Here is a 24182-nt window from a genome sequence, read left to right on the forward strand (position 1 = left end):
TAGATTAATTTCATTATAATTAGAATAAATAAATTAAATTCATTAAATCTTTAAAATGTTTAAACCTTATAAGTTTAAACTTTTTTTTGTGGAGTTATTTTTTCATATGACTCTCATTTCATACCATTAAAAATTATTTATTTAATTTGTGAGAAAATTGTAGAATACTATAAAAAAAAAAGTTCAATTTTAATAGAGAGAAAAAAATATTAAAAAAGAGAAAGAAGAAAAAGAAAACTACGTATCAAAGGGGTGGCATCCCACCCATTGGATCAAACCCTCTCTGATCAGGAAAAAAAAGATGAGAATTGTGTGGGATTAAAACTCAATATGCATTCAGAAGAGAATTGTATGGGGTTAAATTCCAGATCTAAAACCCACCGCAACAAATCCGGGAGAGGCTCAAATCCCCCTTCCCATTTTCACTCCCAAGCACCGGATTCGAGTGGGACCAGGAGATCATATCCGGGCGGCTCCAAATCTGGCCTCCAACTCCGCCACTCCGGCATCCAAACGGGCCGCAAATGTTATAAAGTCGTCGTCGTCGACATGGCCTCCACCGCAGCTTCCATTTCCAAAGCCCTAGCCAACAACCTCAGCCGCCGTGGATGCGTATCTGCCGCCGCCGCTGCTTCATTTCAGGCGAAGTGTGTCCCACCCCTACCTCCATCCTTTTCCAGCTCCGCCGCCGCCATCTCCGAGCCTGCTTCTTCGACATCTGCATCCTCTTCTCAACCTCAAGGTCGGTCTCGGGTCTCTCCTGCGATTTTTCATGGTGTCCCTGATAAGTTATTTTGCTAAATGATGTCTATTAATAAGGGACTTGTGATTTTTATGTGAGAGACGATTTTGATTTCTATCTTTTTTGTTTGGTGTGTGTGATGTGTTTCAGATAAACAGAAAGGATCGAGATGGTCGAAATTACTACTATTTGTCCCTGGTGGTATCACTTTTGGACTTGGAACTTGGCAAATCTTCAGACGGCAAGACAAGGTTAGCCTCCATTTCTTTGCCCAGAACCCCTCTCTCTCTCTCTCTCTCTCTCTCTCTCTCTCTCTCTCCCTCTCTCTCTCTTTACATACATATACACATATATCCATCCATGTATCTCACATGCACGCACAAATACTAATACATGTTTACAGCACAGAGAGTGTATGCATTGCGTTGCAATTCTTTTATGAGATGAGTTATTGTCATTGAAAGTGGGGTACACGTCATAAAACATACGAGTATCATGGAAGTCTCTTGATGCAACAATTTATCTCTTCTCCTTTACACTGCATTTTGTGCAATGTTTTTGAAGGCTAAGTTGAGTCTCTCCTCGAGATTCACATAGCTATTGGAAAAAGCCTCAAGGCCCTCAAATTTGTGTGTTACCCTCCGAAAGACTACGCCTTGCCTCTGGGGCATTCGCTAAGAGGTGTGCCTTCTGCACATTTTACACATTTCCAGCAAGGCATACTCTTTTTTCGAAACAACATGGCCTGTGGATGTCTTTTTCACCCTCTTACAACCTGTCCGTCTTTGCTTGAAGTGAGAGAGTACCTGTTTGGGTAAATTGATATATACATATATACAAATAAATTACTCCCTCCGTCCCATTTTCTTTGGTCTTTTTCGATATTTGCACCGTTTTTTAAACTCTTACATCTCCCAAAGTCCCAATTTGTAATACTTTTCGTAATTTTGAAACTTTGTATTATAGATCTAATCGATAATTATCAAACAAGATCTATGTTGCTTATTTTTGGAGATTCATACCGGAAGATAAAAGAGTTTTAAGAATGGCACGAATATCAAAAAAGCCCAAAGAAAATGGGACGGAGGGAGTACTTTTTACAGATTGACGTACACTAATATGATCTTATTTACTTCTAGGTTTAGATGAACTTTTGTCCATACGAATATATATACAGACATAACAAATCTAGATGTATTGACTTGTTGCCCTTTGACATAACAAATCCAGCGCCCACGCCATAAGAAACATACCGTTCACCATCAATGACCATCTCTGAAGAGCAAAGAAAAAAAGTTTGAAATATTCTGGATTCAACAGAAAGGGGGATCAAGAGAGTTTCTACAACAAATCTGAGGAATGAAATGCCTTGATCCCCTTCTCTATTGAATTCAAAATTTTTAACTTCTTTTCTTTGCTCTTCAGAGACGGTCATTGATGGTGTAAATGGGGTGTTTTGTATTGCCTGGGTGCTGGATTTGTATCTATTTATGCGCTGACTCTATTTTTATTTGTTTATTTGGGTCTTTTTTTTCCTCCCTTCTTCAATATTTGACTCTGTCGCTGGATCCTTCTTTTGTGGTGACAAATCTTGTCCAAAACCTCGCGCCCACTCTTCCAACTTAAAACCTCTGAGGAAACTCGCTTCTATCTAGAATGGCGCTCGTTCCCATCTAGGTTATAAGGTCTCAATCATATGAATCCTAAAAGAAATGAGAGAAGATGTATGAAGCAAAACAATATAAAGCAACAATAATATACTAGGAAAAAATTAACTCAAATTTTCTCAAGTAGCTAATATATAAACAAAATATAACATACTCCCTCTGTCCCAAATTCTTGGTCATCTACAGTTTTACGTGCAATTTTCAATGGCCTATATCTCTCAATGTATGTATTTTTTTATGTTTTTGAAAATATTGTTTTATAGAAATAATTGAAATCTATCAAACTAGTTCCGTATTGCATATTTTAAACAATATACATATAGAGGTATAGGCCATTGAAATTGCATGTAAAACTGTAGAGGACCAAAATTTGGGACGGAGGGGGTAGTATCTACAAAAAGGGGGGAAAAAAAAAACATTTGCAATTGGAACTAATTATTAAATCGGTTCTGCTAATCACAGCCTTCTGGGCAGTGGATAATGCACACACAAAATGCCAAAAAGGTTAGAATTTCAGTGCATTTTTCAAAAATATTAATGCACTTGCATAGCTATCTATACACCTTCACCGATATCGATGCATTTTTACATATTAACAAGAAGACTAGGAGAGATGAGTGTAGCTGAAATGAGGATGTTGAGGTGGATTATATGTGGCAAGACTAGGAGAGATAGAATTAGAATAAAAAATATTTGGGAGATGGTTGGAGTTGTACCTATACAGGATAATGTGATAGAAAATAGATTTAAGGTGGTTTGGACATATTTACTGTAGAATTGCAGACGCAGTAGTCAAGAAAAGTGACATGATAGTAGTGGGCAGTAGGGCTAGGGGAAGAGGAAGACCTAAATTGTCTTTGGATGCCATGATACAGAAGGATTTGGGCTTACTAAATTTAAGTGAACAAGTAGCCTTGGATAGAGCTCAATGAAAAAATAGGATTCATGTAGCCGACTCCAATTGATTGGGGCACAAGGCTCAGTTTGGTTTGGTCCACTTGTCTGTGATTAGAATTTTCCTTACTAGTTAACGTCTATACTCTAACTAACAAACAAATAATATTAGAGTACCTTTTGGTTCCTTAGATTCTTTAATATATTCTCTCCCTGCACCCGCTACCGCTTTAACTTTGTGCAATTAAGGTCTGTCTTTGTTTCCCCCTATGCTCAACTCTTCATTCTAAGTTATTTTTGATGAATGTTGCTGGATGATAACTTACTGCTGGTAAATTGGTTAATTAGATGTCTACTGCTGGTACATTGGTTAATTAGATGTCAAATGAAGGTATAAAAATATCTCGCATAGTCGCCCATTTTGTGCATTCTGGGTTCATAGATAAACTTAAGTGCAATTTGTTAATTGCGATGCATAGTGTTTATAACTACTTAGTTGTTAATTATTTATGCTCCTGACAACATTTAACTTTGATTTACTTGTCTATGTCATTATCACTATCTCGGCTTGATAGACTCGCCTCAACAAGGGCTGCACCTTGCCTCACGCCTCACGCCTACACCACAACATACGTGCAACTCTCACCTTTGATAACTATGGTTAACACGCGGAGGGAGATGAAAATAAACGGCCTATGTATTCTATAGCAAGTTGCAGAAAACTTGGTTTGAGAGGCTAGAGATCTAAACCAACTCGAGTTCTTTGACGAACCTCTCTATATTTTGACAATGGGTGGTTTCTAACCATGGGCTGCTAAGAAAACATTATAATTACTTATGTCCCACCAAGTGGGGTTTATCTTATGAAAAACCATTCTACTTATTCTCCCAACTTCCTTTTCGCTTGTTATTTTTTCTTCAGTTTCTATTTTTTCCTTCTTAGTAATTAATTAGAATATGTAGTTTAAACTTCGTCTATTCGGCTACAGATTGAAATGCTTGAATATAGGCAAAAAAGAATGGATTTGGGACCAATTAGTGGCAACATCTTAGCTCCTTCAAGTGACAACTTGGATGCTCTGGAGTTTAGGAGGGTGTTATGTAAAGGATTGTTTGCTGAGAAGAAGTCAATTTATGTGGGCCCACGCTCCAGGAGCATTTCAGGTGTAACAGAGAATGGCTACTACGTCATTACTCCTCTCATGCCAATCCCCAGCAATCCAGAGAGGTAAGGATGGGAAAAACTACTTTTATTAAAGCTTGGGGTATCTGGCTCTCGTAATCTGTTTTCTTCTTGTGCTTCTATTTCCAGTGCCCTTGCTTCTTGTCATAATATCTTTGGACTAGAGCACAATTCTGTATAAATAACACGACCCAGTGTTTACTTGATTTTGTGGAGAGAATGCTTAAAATTTAACAAAAAATCCTAGCATGTCTTGAGATATTAGAGCGTAGAAATTTCCCCTTCAGTTATCTTATGCTGATGCATTCGTCTTTCACATGTGAAGCACGAATACTCCTAGAAAGGAGTCATATGTGCGAGTCCTATCAGATAACGAAACTCGTTGAATGCTTGTGAATATTTCCTAACCATATTCGGAAATTAGAAAATTCATATCCTATTTTGTTTGACATATCGGATACGTTTTACTATTTTGGACATTCTAGATCAATTCTTGAAACTCTGATACTGTAATTAAGGTGGTTCTTGCATACCTTTAAGGTAGAACTGATAGGTTTTTAAGTACATGAAAGATTTTTTCAGCAACTGAGAATTTCTAGCTTATCTGGTTGGGTGGGCTGGCATAGTCAACAATAAATTGATCTCCAGGGGACATTGCTGCACAATGGACGTGTTGTTGAGTTCAGAAACATTCTTTTGTATTTTAGTGCCCGGAGTAGTATGTGAAGTCTGAGAGAAAGTGTTCTGTATTTGCTCTTTTTTTTTGCAGGTGATTTTGTTGAATTATAGTTATGGTAACACTAAAATTATGTGTCATCGGATTATTGACGAGTATATTGATCATATCTTGTGCTTCTTTTATCTAACAATGTATTCCAGTGTGCAGTTTCCTGTTCTAGTCAATAGAGGATGGGTCCCACGCAGTTGGAGAGACAAGTCTGTTGATGTTTCACAGGATGATAAACGACTCTCCAGTACAGCACCCTCCTTTGCGCAAGACAATGGGAAATATTCCTGGTGGAGGTTTTGGTCCAAGAATCCAAATATTGTACAGGTTGTCACTGCCATTGTTTATGCTTTGTCTAAAGTTATTTGTATGTGCTATTTGACGTGATACCTTGCAATCTACAGGAGCAAATTGCTTCTGTTACACCTGTGGAAGTTGTCGGTGTAATTCGTGGAAGTGAGAAGCCCAGTATATTTGTCCCTGCGAATGATCCCAGCTCGGGCCAATGGTTCTATGTTGATGTCCCTGCAATTGCCCGTGCATGTGGGCTTCCAGAGAATACTATCTACATCGAAGACATCAATGAAAACGTGAATCCCAGCAGACCTTACCCTATTCCTAAGGATGTCAACATGTTGATTCGAAGTTCAGTAATGCCACAGGATCACCTAAACTATACATTGACATGGTATGCATTTCGTTTCATTTACTGTAAATTTTGTCTCCAAATCCAATTGCTTAAAGGTACCTTTTTGTGGTATTTAATCTTTTTCCTGGCATGGCATATGGCTTGATGTCTTGTTTATGCTTATTACTACTCCAAGCATGAAAGGAGACTGGCATGATACCGAATTAATTTTATCTTTAAGTAGGTCGTCACACATCTCTGAAGCTTCTGAAAGTTTAAGACCCTGAATCTTGTATGTTCATAAAATCCACCAGCTAGATGTCGTGGGATGCAGTTACTGGATTAATTAAGTATTGTCAAACAATTAAGATTACTGGTTAATGTTTTGAAAGGTTGGAAAATTTGGCAGAGGCCCTTCTAAATTGTGTAGGTTTTATGATGTACAATTTGCATAGATGATTTTGTGCTTATAGACGGTCTAGTGCTGATTTGTTCTCCATCAGCACTTAACATATTATCATAAGCTACAATTATTTTTGCCACCTTGTCTTTCAGTTTTCCTCTAGTTCATGAGGTAAACTCACCCATGTTGTGGCCTATAGGTTTGCTTCTTACCCTTTTTGATATTTTGACGGGTGTGGGTATGAAAAAGATCATTAAGGTATGCCACAACTTGCACATAACTAAGGAAAGAAAAGAAAAGAAAACAAACTACCATCTCCTAGACTTAAAAACTTCAAACTACATGGCCGAAGAGTCGACAGTCAACCTATAAGAATTTCTCAGGTTAATCTTTGACACCATGGGTTTCCTTGGGTCATGCTATAAGTGAGGTACTTCGGTGTTCAAAGTGACTAGAAGTCATGGCGCATGCGATGTGTGTGTGGAGAATTATAAGATTGGTACATATTTAGACAAACAAAAAATTAAGAAATATATCGCTGGTGTCACTGTGAGTCAAAAGGAAATAAGAATGCAAGATACTTCTATAAATCGAAGTTAAAAAAAGAAAGATGTGTCACCCTTACAGAGGAAAAGCAATAAATTGGAACTTGGTAGGCAGAAAATCGAAGACCAAACATCAGAAACACAGTAGTTCTCCAGTGACCGATATGTTCAGGACTCTATCATGGAATGCCTCTTTGCTAATACTGCCGTAACTGCCCGAAAATCCACCTTGCTAAGCCGCTTAGAAGTGATAGAACCCCTTTAGTCGAATAGACAAATTGAAAAATTCGTTAGTATTTATATATTACTATAGGCTGTCAGAAAGATGCTCGGAAACGACATCGAAGCCAGAAAGAGCTCCCCTACGTCATTTGGAAATCAAATGCAGTGAACAGTGTCTTCACTCTGTTCCTGTCTTTGTAGATCCAAAGCTATACTTCTCTCTCTGTATCTGTCTGTTTTATTTTCTTTGGAACTGTAGTTTCTGTTGGGAGTTTAATGTTGAACAGTTGTCCATTAACAGTAACATATGGGATGGAAAAATTAGATTTGGGGAGAAATGAATGAAAACAAACATAGATTGAAGAACAGGGTGTTAGTGGTGTGGTGTTCCTGTTGCCTCGGAAGTGGATTGGAACATTAGAGCATAATGGCCCCAATTGTAGACAGACATAGAGTGAGTATGGTTGAGTTTTTCCTCTTTTACCCCCACAGTTATTTTAGGATATGTGATAGAGTTCAAGAAATTTACGATTCGATTTGTCTAATTATGGAAAATAAAAATGTGAGCCAGCCTCAAATAGGGGTCCACACGAATTGGTGCTCTTCCTTTATCTAGTAGAGTACATGAAATTGCATCATATTAATATATTTTCAGAAAAGTATGACTTCATGTCAGGCCATGCTTCATTTACTACAGCCTCAGTGTTTAGATATTAGAACCTGTAGCTATCAGTGCTGGAATCTAAAATAAAACTAGATCAAACCTTCCACTTAAAACATGTATAGTCTCTGCATGACATGTTGTCGAAATAATAGTGTAACACTCCTAAGGTTAAGAATCACATGTAGTAACCTCTCTGTAGTGGAATACCATTGCAGTACTATTCATGCACTTAAAAGCCACACTTATCAACTGTATTTGAGGTTTCTGGTTTGTTTTCTGTACTGGTGGGCTTAGAGTTGGTGCTCAAACAAAGCTTAACTATCACAAGGATTTTAAGATCTTGTTCCTTGTAAATATGAGAGTTGTTTATTTCATAAACTTGGCCGTAGCTCTAATTCCTTTCTGAGGGGTTTGTTTGGTTTGGGTTTTGAAGGAGGTTTTTGGGGTAATGAGTGGGGAGAGATAGATAGAGAAATGAGAGTAATAATTAAGAAGAAGCCTAATTGGGGACAGTGTGCAGAGAGAAAGGGTTAGGTCTAGAGACCCAAAGCGAACACATTGGTTTTGAGTGGTTTAGCACCCTGCATTCCTTCAAGAGCCTTTCCTATGTTTTTCATTCTGATACAGGCCTTGTGGAGATCCTAATTCTTTCCTCATCATTTAGTGCGAGAGATTGCATTGCATCTCTAAAATCATTGCATAGTGTCGTCGTATTTACATGGTGTTCCATCTAAGAGCATCCGCAGTGGAATAAGCAAAAGTGAATAATCAAAACATGCCACATCAGATTTTGATTATCCATTTAGAGGTTGCTAAAGTTAGTAATGTCAAGTCTCACACTGGTTATTTTTTGCTCATAATCAAAACCAATGAGTCCATTGCTTCCTTCCCTGAGTTTTCTCCAAACTTTTCTCCTTTCTTTTCACGTAAATCTTTTGAAAAATTAGTTTATGTTAAAAATAATTTTTATAAAAAAAATATTTGTTCTTGAACAAACACAATTTATTTAACAGTTTTTGGAAGGAAAAAAACAGTTTAAGTTAAAAATAGTTGGATAAAAAAATGGTTTATGAAAAAAAATGTGTAAAAAAATAGTTTTTAAAAAAAATTGAAGAAACAGTTTTTATTAAAAAAAATTAAAAAAAAAAGATCATATAAAGACCTCTTTTTTTTTTAGAAAAAATTTCTGAAAAGAACAGTAAGAATAGTTTTTTATAATTATTTTTTGAAAAAATTGTTGAGAGAAGATTTTTGTATAATAGTGGGTGTACTTGATTGAGAAAATGTGGGATCACTAAATTTGGTTATTGGTAAAAGGTTGCTAGTTTTGATTATTCAAAAGCCAAAATTTGATGAGTTGCTAAGATGTTGTTAAGTTTGGTTATTCTAATGTGAGCACTTTTTTGAGCAAACATTGCTAACTTTATTAACATTTTATTTTGCTTATTCCACTATGGATGCTCCAAGTGAACAGAAGTAAATTGATTTAGTTACAAACCATTGGCATTCAAAAATCGAGTTATTTTAGGTTTTCAGCGTCACTGTTTCTTGCAATTGCATTTTGGTTCTCATTAGGGTTAGTAGAAATTTATTCATTCAATGTTGCTGCTCTGAGTCAACAAAGAGTACTCAGAGTAGATATTAATTTAGTTGGTGTCAATGCATTCTCAATCTCTTGATCTTCATTAGTGAAACCTTTGACTTTGAGTGAGTTTGTTATTCTTTAACGCATTGGTTTTGGATTTCTGCTTCTACTTACTGAGTTACTTTCTTCATCAAGACAGTTTTGTGATATGGATTTGACCTCTCTAATTTGGTTTTGAGAAACTAGTTTCTCAATTTGGCAAATTAAAGGCGTAATCTTGGCCCTAGGTTTTTTTTTTTTTTTTTGCTCATTCCATTTTTTGAATTTTTTTCTCACTTTGTCCTCTAGCATTAGTAACGGAGACTTCTGTTTCTTTGCTTGCTAGCTTTTCTTTTGTTTTTGGTTTTATTTCTGGGTCTAGTGGGAAAAGTAATCTTTATCCATTAGTCCCATGCCTCACCCTAGCATCTATCGTCAACAGGAACTTTTTCAGAGTCAACTCAATACCATTGGACCAACTACTCATTGGCCTCTTTTAGTCTTATTATTTTTCTGTTTTCAAAATGAAAAATAGTTTATCTATGTTGTAGATATAAAGAGAACACATTTAGGCTCCGTTTACTGCAATGTAAAATATATCCCTTATTTTTCGGTATTGGTTGCACCTTATAACGTAGGTAAAACAATTTTCCTGAAATTTCTTTTCCAGCAAATTAAAGAAAAATGATTTACCAATTCAATATTGAACTGTCATTTTACAAAACATATACTTAAGTTTGGTATTCAAGTGTGTTCATCTTTTCTGTTAGGAGATGATATTGGAACATCTATCTTGTCTCGTGTTTCCATATCTTGGTGTTCAACTAGGAGTCTAGGAGCGTCTATGTTGCCAAATTTATGGTGCTCAAATCTGAAGTCATTTGTTTTGCACAGCCACACGTGATATTGATTAAGTTTTGCTTTATTGATTGGAAGCTCTAAAGTTGACACTTGACATTCATTTTGAAACACCACTGTCTCAATTTTAGTTTATGAAATTCGTTTCATATGAGATAATTAGTTGTGGACAACTCATCCTTGGATTGCTTGTTATAAGATTTTGTTTCAATTTTGTTTGATCTCAGATATTGTGAAGCACTTGAAAAGTCCAACGGTGGGTATGACACACACATGGAACTTTTGGTTAGAAACCTAAGAAGCAAGGGTACTTTAAAAATGTCACCGTAGGAGCACCGAGCACTGGCACCTGAAAAATGTAATGTCATGTGTCGGACACGTGTTCGATATTCTTTTTTTTGTTCTCTAAGTAATAAATAAGAATCTTACTTTGGACATTTGTGTGACACTCTTTTTGCGACGTGTCCGATACTTCTTTGGTATCTACGACCAATGAAGCTTCGGTACGGGGACAACTAGGGTGTGGGTACGAAATATGACAAAAACCTAATATCTAGGGCATGGGTATGGCTAGGGTATGCCTATATTTTTATATTTCTGGCATGCTACAGAAAAAATATGGCGTTATTTATTCATGGATGTCCCACCCCCACTCATTTAACTTATACTTCCCATACTGGACCAAAGAAAAATAAAACTATGAAATAAAAAGTGAGAGGGAAAAAAATAGTTATTAACAGTAACAATTAAGTATCTGGTACTTAAAAATTAAATATAAAAGAAGAGAGAACTGGCGTACCGGACCGGAGCTGTACCCATCAACGTATCCATCCTGTACCCATGGTGTACCAGCGCCTTACTCGATATTGACTTGGAACAATTAAGTATCTAGGACTAATCATTTTGATATTGCCTTGGAACTTTTTTAAGGAAAAGTATGTACTCGATACGCCCAAAACATATCGGGTATGTTTTGGTATTTGGGTACGCTATCAGTACGCCATGTTTGTTTTTTGTTTTTTAGTTTGGCGATGAACTAGGCGCTTGATATTAACAACTAACTATTTTGTTCCCTTTTAAGTTCTTATTTTTTGTTTGTCCTTAATAGATCTCTATATACATAAGAACTTATTCGAAGTATCTAGACACACATACCCCAAAAAAAATTGAGTACGTGAAGTTGAAACTAAGAGTAGGTGGAACATCTGAAAACCATGCTCCTCTTTGAAGTTACATATGTAATATGAAGAAAATGGAGATAGGATTAATCGGTAAATACCAATAAAACATTGAAAGTGTCATTACCACACGACCAAATTTAAATAGAAAATGAGTTCTAGTGCAAGTTAGGCACATTTGTTTAAACTTTTTGAAGAATGGATCAAACCATACATAAGAAGGTAGATGAGTGCTTGAGGTTTGACATTAACTAGAGCAAAGAAGTATTAATCACTATAGATACGAATTATAGACGTATCCCAGCTGTACAAGTTTCATATATTTTTTGATTTACTCATGTTTTTCTGTATCGTTGTACCCGCATTGTACCATATCCAATAATTACGCTGTCCTAGTATTGGTGCTTCATAGTTAGTGGCAGTTTTTAATGAGCAAATGAGGAATTCTTTATATAGCTTTTCACAGATGTCAATTTAACTCCTTTGCAGGTATTCTCTATCAGCTGCAGTGACATTCATGGCCTTCAAGAGACTTATGTCGAAAAAGAATAGATAGCAAACTTTCATGGCCAGAGACACAAAATTGTAACTGATTTACGTTCCGCTTTGCTCTGATTGGAACCTTGAATTTTTGGAGCAATTTGTAGTGGGGTAAGAACCTAACGGGAACATATGGATGTTTCTCTTTTTCTGGATGGTGTGATAGATTACTTGTTCTCTTTCAAATCCAAGAGCCAAACACAGGCTTAGAGTAATATGAGAGATTTTGATTCATTGACAAGGAGCTGATAGACCCTTTAAACGGGCAATTAACCATTATCCGAATGACAGATACTCGTTCTGTTCTTTGTACCAATTATCACTTGGCCATGGCTTAGTTGAAGCTCTGAAATGTTTTCCAGGCTATATTCTGATTAACCGTTGGAGCTGATTTGTAGTTAGGATGGCAGTGGCTAAAAATAGTATCACAGATTATTCTTTCATCCTTGTTATTTAAGGCTTTTTTTGCCAGTCCACAGGAGTATTTTCCGTAAAACAATCTTTGGTGGATTGTTGTCTCTCATGTTTCCTTCCACCTTTGTTAGCAGTTCATGTTACATACCGTATTCTTTTGCAGAAGTGATTTATCTGAGGCAACAAACTGCATTGTGGGAGTGATTGTCCTATATCGGTAAGTGGATAAATTCTTTGGTCATTGTTGTTCGGCCACCGCTATGGTGGACAGTGGCACTAGCCCTCAGGGATTAGTGGAATTACACGTACACCCTTGTCCAGGCACCCGGTGTTGTGAAAAAGTATTTCAGTTCTCCTTACCATTGTTGATGCAGAAAAGCTACAGGTACAGCATTTGCTGCACAGCAGCCATGCACAGATCCGTTTTGCGCTCGTCTCGGGTCTCACAAAGATAATCGGAGCCGCTCATTTTGTTCCAAATGCGTCGTTTATGGTCCCTGGAAAAAATCACCTCAATCCGATATCGGGAAGGGTGTTTACGAATCATTCAACTCTAAATTTTGAAGCAAAGTTGAATGATTCGTAAACACCCTTCCCGATATCGGATTGAGGTGATTTTTTCCAGGGACCATAAACGACGCATTTGGAACAAAATGAGCGGCTCCGATCATCTTTGCGAGACCCGAGACGAGCGCAAAACGGATCTGTGCATGGCTGCTGTGCAGCAAGTGCTGTACCTGTAGCAGAGTTCTTGTTGATGGTAGTGGTGGGCTGGTGGTCTGTTTCTCGGCTAGGCCATTGGACAATTTTTGGGTTTGGTTTTTTGGGGTAACGAGTGGAGAGAGAAATTAAGTAATAATTAGAAATGAGTGGAGAGAGATAGAAATGAGAATAATGATTGAAGATAGAGATAATAAGTAGATAGAGAAATGAGAGTAATGATTAAAAGTAAGGGTAATGAGTATTTTTTGAGTTGGGAATTTTTTTTTTTCAAAATGCCATCCAAACAGTCGGCATTCAGATGATTATAAGAATCCTGCAGCCAGGTTTTTTTTTTTGGCAAAATAAGTCGGTCCTCGGCAATACTTTACATGTGTACTTTGTTGTCCATATTATTATAATTAAATGTAACTACGGGTATCTGTCAGTCCAAGAATAATAGGCTTTTAATAACACCACAAACCTCCCCTACTACCTCCAACTCAAAAGGTCGGCAGCTTGCATGGCTTGTCTTTGATTGGACCGAAAAGAAAAATAGTTGAGTTACACATAAGTTGGTCCGAAAATCCCTCAATTGAAAAAAAGAAGAGTCAAAATCAGTAAAACTACATAGCTTGTTTATGTTGCTTGTTAAGCTGGTCCAAACACCCCTCAATGGAAAAAAAGAGGAGTCAAAATCAGTAAAACTACAGAGCTTGTTATGTTGCTTGTCAAGCATCTCATGCAATAGATGTCTACTTATTTGTCCATTGTCTACAAGTAGGGGTGGTAAATGAGTGGGTTTGGGCCAAAATGGGTAAGTTGCAAGTGGGTTGGGTCTCTAATGGATCATTGACCCATTTATACCCATTAATTTGGAAAAATGACGGCTCATGACATGTTTTGATAATTAATACCCGCCAAAAATATTTTCAGCATTAACAAATGTTCTCAACATGTTCTTGGCGGATTTTAATTATCAAAACACGTCATTGGCAATCATTTTCTCCTTTAATTATGAGTCTAATTACCCATACCAAACCCAATCCATTTATTTTAAAGCAAACCGACTTTCTCATTAGCCCAATTACATACTATATAGTAAAAATGACTAAAATACATATGTACACTAAAATGACCATATTACCCCTGTAAATTTAAAGGACTATAATACCATGTACACTAAAATTACCATACTATCCCTCTATTACAAAAATGACCAAATTACCCATGTACACTTAATTACCATATTGGCCGCTCTTATTTGCTACAAACATGCGGACAATAATTGGTCTAATTACAAAGAAAGAAAGCTTTCACTTCCACTTCCTTTTTGAAGTCTCTGGAAAGACCAAACTAAGGGGGCGACTATTTACAACTTCTTATTTTCTCCATTAGCCTATTAAAATTTTCAAATAATTACAACATGAGCCCCCAATGCAAAATGTCCTACTTGCCCTTCTAACTTTTCAGACACAACCCATCATCATCTTCTTCCTCTCTTCCCTCAGTCAATTCACGCCTCCTCCATCTCCATAGCTCGCCATAGCCACCACCACTCGATCAAGAACACCGCCGCACCACCGCCACTCCTCTCTCTCTCTCTCTCTCTCTCTCTCTCTCTCTCTCTCTCTCAGTACAGTCGCCATTGAATCACCACACTGCGACCATTTTAAAAACAATTTCGGTAATCGGTAACTAACTGTTGAAAATACAAATATAATTTGCTAATTAACTACCGAATTCTGGCATATACTTCGGTATTAGGTTACCGAAAATTTATTTGATAATATTATATAACTGAATATTAGAAAAGTCCTCTATATATATACATTTCAGTAATTGATTGCCAAAAATATATAAACATTTCGGTAACTAATTGTCGAAATTATTTAAATATTACAGTATTCAAAATGTTGAAAACATTATTTTTTCAGACCTGAAATGCTGAAAATCTGGTTCAAAAAATTAAAAATTATGCGTCGAAATAAACGCAGTGCTCGATCAGGTCCCAAGTGGGTTTCGTTTTGAGAGAGAGAGAGAGACCTTGAAGAGAGGAGGGGAGGGAGTGGTGGTGGTGGTGGTGGGGCGGTGTTTGTAGCTTTGGTGGTGGTGGCTATGGAGATTTGGTGTTTTGGGAGGAGATGGGTATAATAGAAAGATTTGGGGAAATTAATGGGTTATATAGAGTAAATAAAGGGAAATTAATGGGTTATATGGAGTAAATGAAGGAAGTGGGTTAATGGAGAAAATAAATGGTTGCGAATAGTTGCCCCCAAAACTAATTCTTTGTGTTTTTTCATTTCCTGGTTCTTTCAACTACCTGTGAACAAGTCTCTGGAGGGAGTTCGTGAGCTGAAGTCAGAGAATGAAGTTGGAAAATGACAAGCAACCACTTCTTTTTTTAGCAGTGAGGCCCCGTCTACATTGGAATAATCAATGGTCCAAGTTTTATACTAGACGAGATAGTCCAAATCTGTATCATATATTGGAATAATCAATGGTTTGGATTTGTTCAAAGATTTTTTTCCCCCCTCAAAGATCCTTATCGTTAAGGCGGTAAGAGACGAGTCTTTGAGCAAATCTGAACCATTAATTGCAGCAAATAGCAATGAATAATCCAGATATAGACTGTCTTGTCCAGTCCAACTTAAGTACCAGAGAAAATCAAATTCTGTATGAAATTTACCCACATTGAATGGCGCAAACACAACTTTATTTATTTATTTTTTTTTTTGATTGGCAAAGATGAAATTTTATTAAAAATAGGAAAAGGAAAAGGGATCCAACAAAGAGTTGGAACACACATACACATGAAACGGGTAAAAGCCAAACCATCTAAGGGTCTATAGGGGATCACAAAATATAAACATTAGAGCCCAACCCAACACCCAAATAATACAATACAACCCAAATACCGAAATCCAGGCCCAACCTGGACCGGCCCACCCAAAACCAACCCCCAAAACCCTAACCACAACGGCGGCCACCACCGTACAGACCACCGGAGGACCCAGCCTTGCCGTTGAGCCGATTCGGCTACTCCTAAAAGTAGCACCCGGCGGCTGGACTCCGGCCTACGAGGGAGACCACCGATGCAGCCACGGCTTGGGTACCAAACCAGCCATCAAAACATAGTAAAAAACACAAAAACCCCCAACCTACACGAGCAAACAAGCAGCAGCAACCGACCGGAGAACGCGAACTGCCGGTCCCTCGCCCGAATGATATCTCAGAGAGGCTGCCGATCGGAATTCGGCACACAAAGACGACCAAGAGCAAACCAATCTTGAGGACCGCAACCAACTCACCGCCGCCGGAGAGACACCGAACCAGATCTGACGCGCCATCTTTGCCAATCGATTTTGAAAAATACCTGCAACAACAAAAGTTAGAAAGCCCTAGCTACACCTCCACCTCCACCTCCATCGCACCACCACCCGACGCCTCCACCCAAGCAAACCGGATCAAAAACCCCACCACACTGCCGCCCACGACCACCGATCATCTGAACACCAGCGCCGCTAAGCCTCTGAAGGAAGCCATGGAAACCTCCGGTCAGTGATGGAGAGCAAAACACCCAGCCGCCACACCCTTCCCACGAGAAGGGCGGTGCCTGAGATACGCAGAACGGACAGAGGGGAAAAAAAACAGTGAGCAGGGACTAGATCAGGAAAAGAGAGGGAGGAGATAGAGAGATAATGGGAGAGAGAGGAGGAGAAAGGAGCCCGGGAGGGAGAGGGAGGGAGGCGCCTCCCCCCCAGGCGACGGTGGCGCCGAGGAGCCCTAGCAGTGGTTAAAGTAGAGAGAGAGGGTCTGAAGTAAGAGAGAGAACAGCTTTTCCAAACACAACTTTATTTGAATCTGTGTCCAATTTTGTAGGCTCTTTAAATCCTCTACCATCTCTAGATCATCCCTTTTGTTTTTCTTGTGGCAAAGTAACAAAAAAATGATCGATCAAATTTGAAACCTTAAACAGTAGTCCCACTTGAATGCATGGACAGTGCCAAACACAGATGAGAGAGAGAGAGAGAGAGAGAGAGAGAGAGAGAGAGAGAGAGAGAGAGAGTAGACTACTGATGAAGGGTTTTTGTCATTTTTTGTTGGGTCATATTCATGAGTTATTCATTGGGTCATTTAAGTTGACTCAATTAAAACTTAATTAATAACTGAGTTAGATGGGTTTGACCCATTCTAATCCAACTAATAAATGGGCCAGGTTGGGTCTATTTTGTAGAGATAATTCTGGGCCTGTCCTATTTTTCAATTCTATAGCCCACTAGATCCTTTTCCTATAGAGTGCAATTCCTTATAGGTCCTGTGGAGTGTATTTTACATTTTTACCCCGTTTAAAAACAAATGAATGCCCCATGTCATTTTTAGGGTTTCAAATCTGAAATCTCTCCCCTCTCCCTCCAGTTGCAGTCACCACACCCTCCCATGTCTCTCCTTCGCCACCTAACCCTCCAATGCCGCCACCGCCGCCCATCTCTCCACCGCCACCCTCCCTCCACCACCGCCGCCGGTGCCGCCACTGCTGAACCTATACACAGAGAAAGATGATGTGAGCGGAGCGGACGAAGCTGATGTAGATGCCAAGACCACGGTGCTTGCCGGAGCACGAGGCACTTGAAGACGACGTAGGAGACGGAGTAACGGAGGCCCACTGAGATATCTTCGATCCAATTTCGGAACACAGTTGAGATGGGATCCATAGACCGCCGCTTCTCTCGCTCTCGCCGCAGACTACGCCTGATCCGGATTCATCCTCACCGTTACTTTCCTCGGTAAAATCCACGATCCTCATCTGCATCTTCATTCTTCACAGCAGATTGAGTTCTCCACACATGTATTTAAAGCATCTCCTCTCATCTCCAAAACTGATCGAGTTCATCCCGTTTTTCTGCGCCGTCATCGCTTAAACGGACATATCTCTCGCTAGGAAACTTAGTATGAGGTGATGACAAGGCCACGGCTCTCCGGATTATTGTCGCTATAAATACATATTGTCTTTTTTCATCTTTTCTTTTATTATTTCGTGAATTAGCTTCAGATTCACAATGTTAATTGTAAATAGATTCATAGTGTTAATTGTAAATTTAGAAAGAATTTAACATTGTTAACTGTAATTTTACACTTTTATCAATTAACAATGTTAATTGTTAATTGTAGTGTGAATTTAGATAAAAATTAACACCGTTTATTATGGTGGCAGCGGTGGTAGTGTAGGAGGATGTATGAGCCGAATGGTATTAACACTGTTAATTGGGGTGTGAATTTACATGGAAATTAATCTTGTTAATTTAGACAAAAATTAACACTGTTAATTGTGGTGATGGTGGTGGCGGTGTTGTGGTGGTGGTGGTGGCAGCGGCGGTGGTGTAGGTGGCGGCGGCGGTGGTGTAGGAGAATGTATGAGCCGAAGGATATTAACATGTATGGGTCAAGGGATATTAAACACTGTTAATTGGGATGTGAATTTACATAGAAATTAACACAGTTAATTTAGACAAAGATTAACATTGTTAATTGTGGTGGTGGTGACGTGGCGGCGGCGGCGGCGTGGTGGTGGTGGTGATGGCGACGTGGGGGTGGGGGTGGTGGTGGTGGCGGTGGCGTGGTGGTGGCGACAACGTGGTGGTGGTGGTGTAGGAGGATGTATGAGCCGAAGGATATTAACACTATTAATTGGGGTGTGAATTTACCTGAAAATTAAGACTGTTAATTTAGATAAAGATTAACACTGTTAATTGTGGTGGCGGCGTTGTGGCGGCGACAGTGGCAACGTGGTGGTGGTGGTGGCGGCGGTGTAGGAGGATGTATGAGCCGAAGGATATTAACACGTATGGGCCGAAGGATATTAACACTGTTAATTGATGTGTGAACTTACACGAAAATTAACATTATTAATATAGACAAAAATTAACACTGTTAATTTAGACAACAATTAACACTGTTAATCGTGGCGGATTAACACTGTTAATCCAAGTATTAACACGATTAATTGGGATGTGAATTTAGACGAAAATTAACACTGTTAATTTAGACAAAAATTAACACTGTTAATTGTGGTAGCAGCGGCGAAGTGGTGGTGGTGGCGGCGGCATGGTGGCAGTGGCGGCGTTGTGGTGGTGACGGTGGCGGTGGGGGTGGCGGTGGCGTCGTGGTGGTGGTGGCAGAGTGGCTGCGGCGGCGGTATTGTGGTGGTGGCGGCGGCATTGTGGTGATAGTGGTGGTGGTGGTGGTGGCGGTGTAGTGGTGATAGTGGTGGTGGCGGTGGCAGCGTTGTGATGGTGGCGGTGGCGGTGTGGTGGTGGTGGCAACGTTGTGGTGGTGGCGGCGGCGGCGTGGTGGTGGTGGTGTCTCGATCATCTCTCTCAAATCGCTTTTTTTTGCAAGGGGTATTTTTGTCAATAAAATAATGAAGAGGACCTATTGGACTATGGGCTCTTTGGACGGGACCTAGTGGGGCTATTCATCACCCAAATAGGACCGGCCAGGAAGTTGCTCTATTTTGTAGTGGGTGGGTTTGGGTTCAATTTATAGGGTACCCTATCTTATAATAAAAAAATGCATCCTAAAATCTTATGAAAGTGCCTAAACCATAGGTTACCATACCCTATTCTATGGTAACCTAAAATGGATTTGAGCGCTTACAAAATTAATATAGAAAATTAGATGCCAACCCTAGTTTTTAGGTTTGGTTTTATCCTAACCCTGAATATTATTACTGAACCAATCTAGGTTCGGTTATGTTGCTGAATGTCTTTTATGCCCCGACCCCAATCTGAAAACCTCCTAAACTCGCATATTTCTACCAGTTACTGAACCAAAGCGCTCTCACTCTCTCCTCCACCATTCGCCTCAGCGAAATCCCCTGCAACAACTCCAACCACCACGGCTTCCTTCCTGTCGTCGAGAATGCGGCACCTCATCTTCACCTTCTTCGATCCTCCATCTTCTATCATCATTCGGAAGCAGCTCAAGTAGATCAAATTACAGCCGTAAACTCAAATCCTATTACTCCACCCACCTGAGAAGAAATGGTTGCCGGCGGTGGCGGATTGGTAGCGAGGAGTCTCTTGGCCTCATGCAGAATTCAGAGGAAATTATTGTGGCGTGAATATCCGTCAGCCGCCGCCGGTGTTCGCCCATGACGCTCGAAGAATAAAAGCGAAACTCAGTCGGACGACTGACGAGTTCTAGCGCTCAGGGTGCTCTCAAAAGGCTCGGATTCATCAGCAAAGTGACGGACGCATACGAGATTTGGAAGAACTCGCGGCTCGAGTCGTTTGGCCAAGAACAGGTTGCTCTGTAAAGATGACTTTCGTGAATGCACAGGTACTTGATCACGAGCATTTTAAAGCATGCCAATTTGGTGAATGCTTGTAATTCAGAGGGAAATTTATTTCCAATTTGGGGTATTAGTCTCTGCACTTGTTATCGCATGGACAAGTTATCTCTAGTACGCAAAAAATGATTACACACGTTTGATTTTGATTTTTTTTTTGTTCAATTTTTGTTCGCGTGTGTATTTTCTATGAGAACTGTATATTTTTCTATGAGAACTGTGTATTTTCTATGAGAATTGTGTATTTTTCTATGAGAATTGTCTATTTTCTATAAGAACTGTATATTTTTCATGATAACTGTTTATGAGAATTGTGTATTTTTCTATGAGAACTGTTTATGAGAATTGTCTATTTTCTATGAGAACTGTATATTTTTCATGAGAACTGTATACACAGTTCCCCTTAGATCATTTATAACTATATATTTGATTTTGATTACCTTTTTGTTTTTGTTCAATTTTTTTTCCGTGTGTGTATTTTTTATGAAAATTGTGTATTTTTCTATGAGAACTGTGTGTTATTCATGAGAACTGTCTATGAGAATTGTGTATTTTTCTATGAGAACTGTGTATTATCTATGAGAACTGTCTATTAGAACCATATATTTTCTATGAGAACTATATATATTTTATAAAAACTGTGTATTTTAGTGTGTGGTAAAACTATGTGAACTGTGTATTTTTCAGTTCACATAGTCTAGTTCTCATAACCAGTTTACAAAGCTAATTCTCTATGAGAACAGTCACTTCTCATAGCCAATTCTCATAGAAGTAACTATGAAAACTAGCAGTTCTCATAGAACTGACTATGAGAATTTGACTGTACCTTCGACATCAGGCCCATTGGATGAATAACTGATTTTCACGAAAATGAGGAGTGTGACCCAGCTAACTAGTAGCTTCAAATGGGAATGCCAGTAGCGTAAGGCTCCAAACCTTTGACAACCTCTAGCATCCAATGAAGACTTTTTGGATGATTTTTGGCCTTGTTTTGGTAATTCATGTCAAATAAAAGATGAAGGAACACATGTTAAAGTTTTAAAAGTCAAATCGGCAAAAATACTTACTTGTAAGAACAATTGAAAAGCACATGGGATCATCAAAAGGTTGCAGCATGATGCATATTGCACCATTAAGCGAAACTATATATATTTTATGAAAACGGTGTATTTTAGTGTGTGGTAAGACTATGTGAACTGTGTATTTTTCAGTTCACATAGTCCAGTTCTCATAACCAGTTCACAAAGCTAGTTCTCTATGAGAACAGTCACTTCTCATAGCCAATTCTCATAGAAGTGACTATGAAAACTGGCAGTTTTCATAGAACTGACTATGAGAATTGACAGTTCTCATAGCCAGTTCATATAACTAAGAGTATTTTTGTCCGAAACAGCTTTCATAGGGACAGTTCTCATAGAAATAATTCTCATAGACAATTCTCATAGAAATAGTTCTCATAGAATTTTCTCATAGCAAATGGTATTTTTTTAGTCTTTCATAATTTCATATTCAATATGGATCTTGTTTAGTAGATATCGTCGAGTAGCTTCCAAAAATATAATTTTTTTAAAAAATGAATATCTACAACAAAAGATATGACTTTTTGAAATTTAAACAATGTTTTAATGGTGCACCAGTGCTCATGGAGCTTTGGATAATTTTTCTACACTAGATGCTCTCTAGTTCTGTGCGCTGATGCGCGTGAAGGGGCAAGATTGGAATAAAAAATACAAATAATTGTACAGGACTAAATGAAGACCGAGCCTAAGTTTTTGGGCCGGCATAAAAATTCCCCAAATTAATATGTAAATTTATGGGCTTATAAATTTCACATAATAGACCTAAGACTAATCTTCTGATGAAAGGTATTTAAAACTCTACGACGTAATAATTGAAATAACAGCACTCAAATATCATCTTTTTTTAACAATATATAATCTAATGCGATAAAGTACTACTAGAAATTGAGATCAGTACATGGCCTTGGTGCTACCATGGGATCGATCGGAGAAATCCATATATACTGCTGGTGGCTGGCTTCATTGAATCAGATCGAGTCTGTTAAACAGAGTTTTTCAAGCATAGAATTCTCTAAATTAAACACACCCGTACGTGTCATGATCACCTGATCGAGCATATACGGAGCTTGTGACCAATAATAATATCGTCATCTGTACATGTCGTAAATCCGATTTCCTTTGAGCTAGGCCCATGCATTAGGTTTGATTTTAATTAATTGATAGTGCAAAAGACTGCTGATTCAAACCTAGAAATACTGCCCCGCCATCTAAATCCTCAACTTCAATCCACTTTGGCTCTGAACCAGTGGTCTTTAGCTTGAATACTCGAAATTGAGTAGTATTAATTTTGGATGAAGTTGCAGACACTAGCTAGAATCATAATTGCATGTTATCGTAATCGAAGTTGTCAAATTGAACACTCGAAATCGAGTAGCTTTCACAATTACATGCATGGGGGTTTTCATCATCATTCTCACCACCAGGTCCGGGTCCGGGTCCATCCTCTTCTTCGTGAACGTGATTGTAATGGCCTCCATCACTATGGCCATCCACCTCATATTCATTATCATTCTCACTACCGCTTCCATCCTCTTCTTCATTAACTACATTGTGTTGGCCTCCATCAATATGGTCATCCTCATCAGATTCAACACTATCATTTGAGTAATCCATTTCGCGCAAGATATGACATAAGTCACCACCAGACTCCACCAAATACCAATTTTGCACAAAATGGATCCAATGCGGAGGTGGTGGAGCAAGCTCTTTCACTTTTGGGCGCACGGAGAGAAGCCAGTTGATAGGAAATATAAATTTTACCATACTCATCTACGACGTAAAACTCTTCTCTAAAGAATATACCATCTATATATCCCCACGGATTCGGACCCTCAATTAATCTCAAATCTTTATCTCCAACTTTACACAAATTAGCTAATTCACCGCGACCATAGAAAACCAAAACAAAACAATCTGAGGGTGAAGAAGAGGGGGATGTCGATAATATAGCTTTGTCTACGTACCACTTGGACATGAGAGCATCCTCGGGGCGGGGCCTTGGGAGGGACGTCACGGGAGAGAGGCTGATCAGGCCACCGTTGATTGGCTTTTATCCACCATAACAAGCCAACCTTGGTGTGAGCCACGGCAAAGACTCTCATGTGGAGCCGATAGCAACGGCAAGTCATTTTCTTTGTTATTTATATTCTTGCCAACCGGAGGTGGCGGGTTTTGGAGGTTGTGGTGGTGCCGCCGGGAATTATTAGAGCCGGGACGTGGGTGGGGAATTTGGTGGTCCGTCCTATTGATCTCCAAAATTTGCAGACGCCACTGAAGGGTATGTGATCAGAAATTAGGGTAGTTACCTTTTGAAAAATAAGCCTCCATATATCAGCAGGGAGATCATCCCAAGTAGCCATGCAGAATGCTGCAACGTGGAGAGAGAGAGAGAGCAGGGCCGGCTAATGGCATAGGCGGGGTGGGGCGGGGTAAACCCATTCCCCGATCTAGGCGGGAATGGGGTACCCAAAAAATACCCGGTCGGGGTCGGGCCATGTAATAATTTTCGGGTCGGGGTCGGGGCCATGTAATAATTTTCGTATCGGGGTACGCAAAAATCCTCCCGCCCCGTTATCATTCCAAAAGTTCACTTCCGGCCTCCAAAAATTATGAGCCGGCCCTGAAAGAGAGAGATATTTTCGTAGTGGGACTCTTTATAAAGGATCTCTAAAATTAAGAATTCTAGTTCTTTTGGAAGTTCTCTCCGACTCTAACGTATCTTTGGATTCTGTTTTCTTCACAAAAAAAAAAAAAAAAAACTGGT

The 24182-nt window shown here is 39.0% G+C and overlaps 2 protein-coding genes across 2 annotated transcripts in view; both read left to right on the plus strand.

The window, feature by feature from the left end:
- LOC131335835 (nifU-like protein 3, chloroplastic) overlaps positions 1-12061 on the plus strand; it is a 33520-nt gene extending 21459 nt beyond the window's left edge. Inside the window, exon 6 of the mRNA XM_058371355.1 lies at positions 11825-12061. The gene's annotated coding sequence lies outside the window, so the exon portion shown is untranslated. The remainder of the gene's footprint in view (positions 1-11824) is intronic.
- LOC131335834 (surfeit locus protein 1) lies at positions 310-12239 on the plus strand. Its single transcript, XM_058371351.1, has 6 exons — positions 310-742; positions 893-993; positions 4293-4531; positions 5366-5540; positions 5618-5901; positions 11825-12239. The coding sequence occupies exons 1-6, from the start codon at positions 331-333 to the stop codon at positions 11889-11891; spliced, it is 1278 nt and encodes a 425-aa protein (XP_058227334.1). The 5' UTR covers positions 310-330; the 3' UTR covers positions 11892-12239.
- Positions 12240-24182: the final 11943 nt, after the last annotated feature.

Source organism: Rhododendron vialii, chromosome 8a (genome assembly GCF_030253575.1).
Source record: "Rhododendron vialii isolate Sample 1 chromosome 8a, ASM3025357v1".
Classification (NCBI taxonomy): domain Eukaryota; kingdom Viridiplantae; phylum Streptophyta; class Magnoliopsida; order Ericales; family Ericaceae; genus Rhododendron; species Rhododendron vialii.

What these genes read in the sequence shown, in the direction of transcription:
- LOC131335834 (XM_058371351.1), top strand. Translation starts at nt 331, where the DNA reads ATGCATTCAGAAGAGAATTGTATGGGGTTAAATTCCAGATCTAAAACC. An exon ending in ATCCTCTTCTCAACCTCAAG is followed by an intron (nt 743 to 892) that starts GTCGGTCTCGGG and finishes GATGTGTTTCAG; the next exon opens with ATAAACAGAAAGGATCGAGA. An exon ending in TCTTCAGACGGCAAGACAAG is followed by an intron (nt 994 to 4,292) that starts GTTAGCCTCCAT and finishes ATTCGGCTACAG; the next exon opens with ATTGAAATGCTTGAATATAG.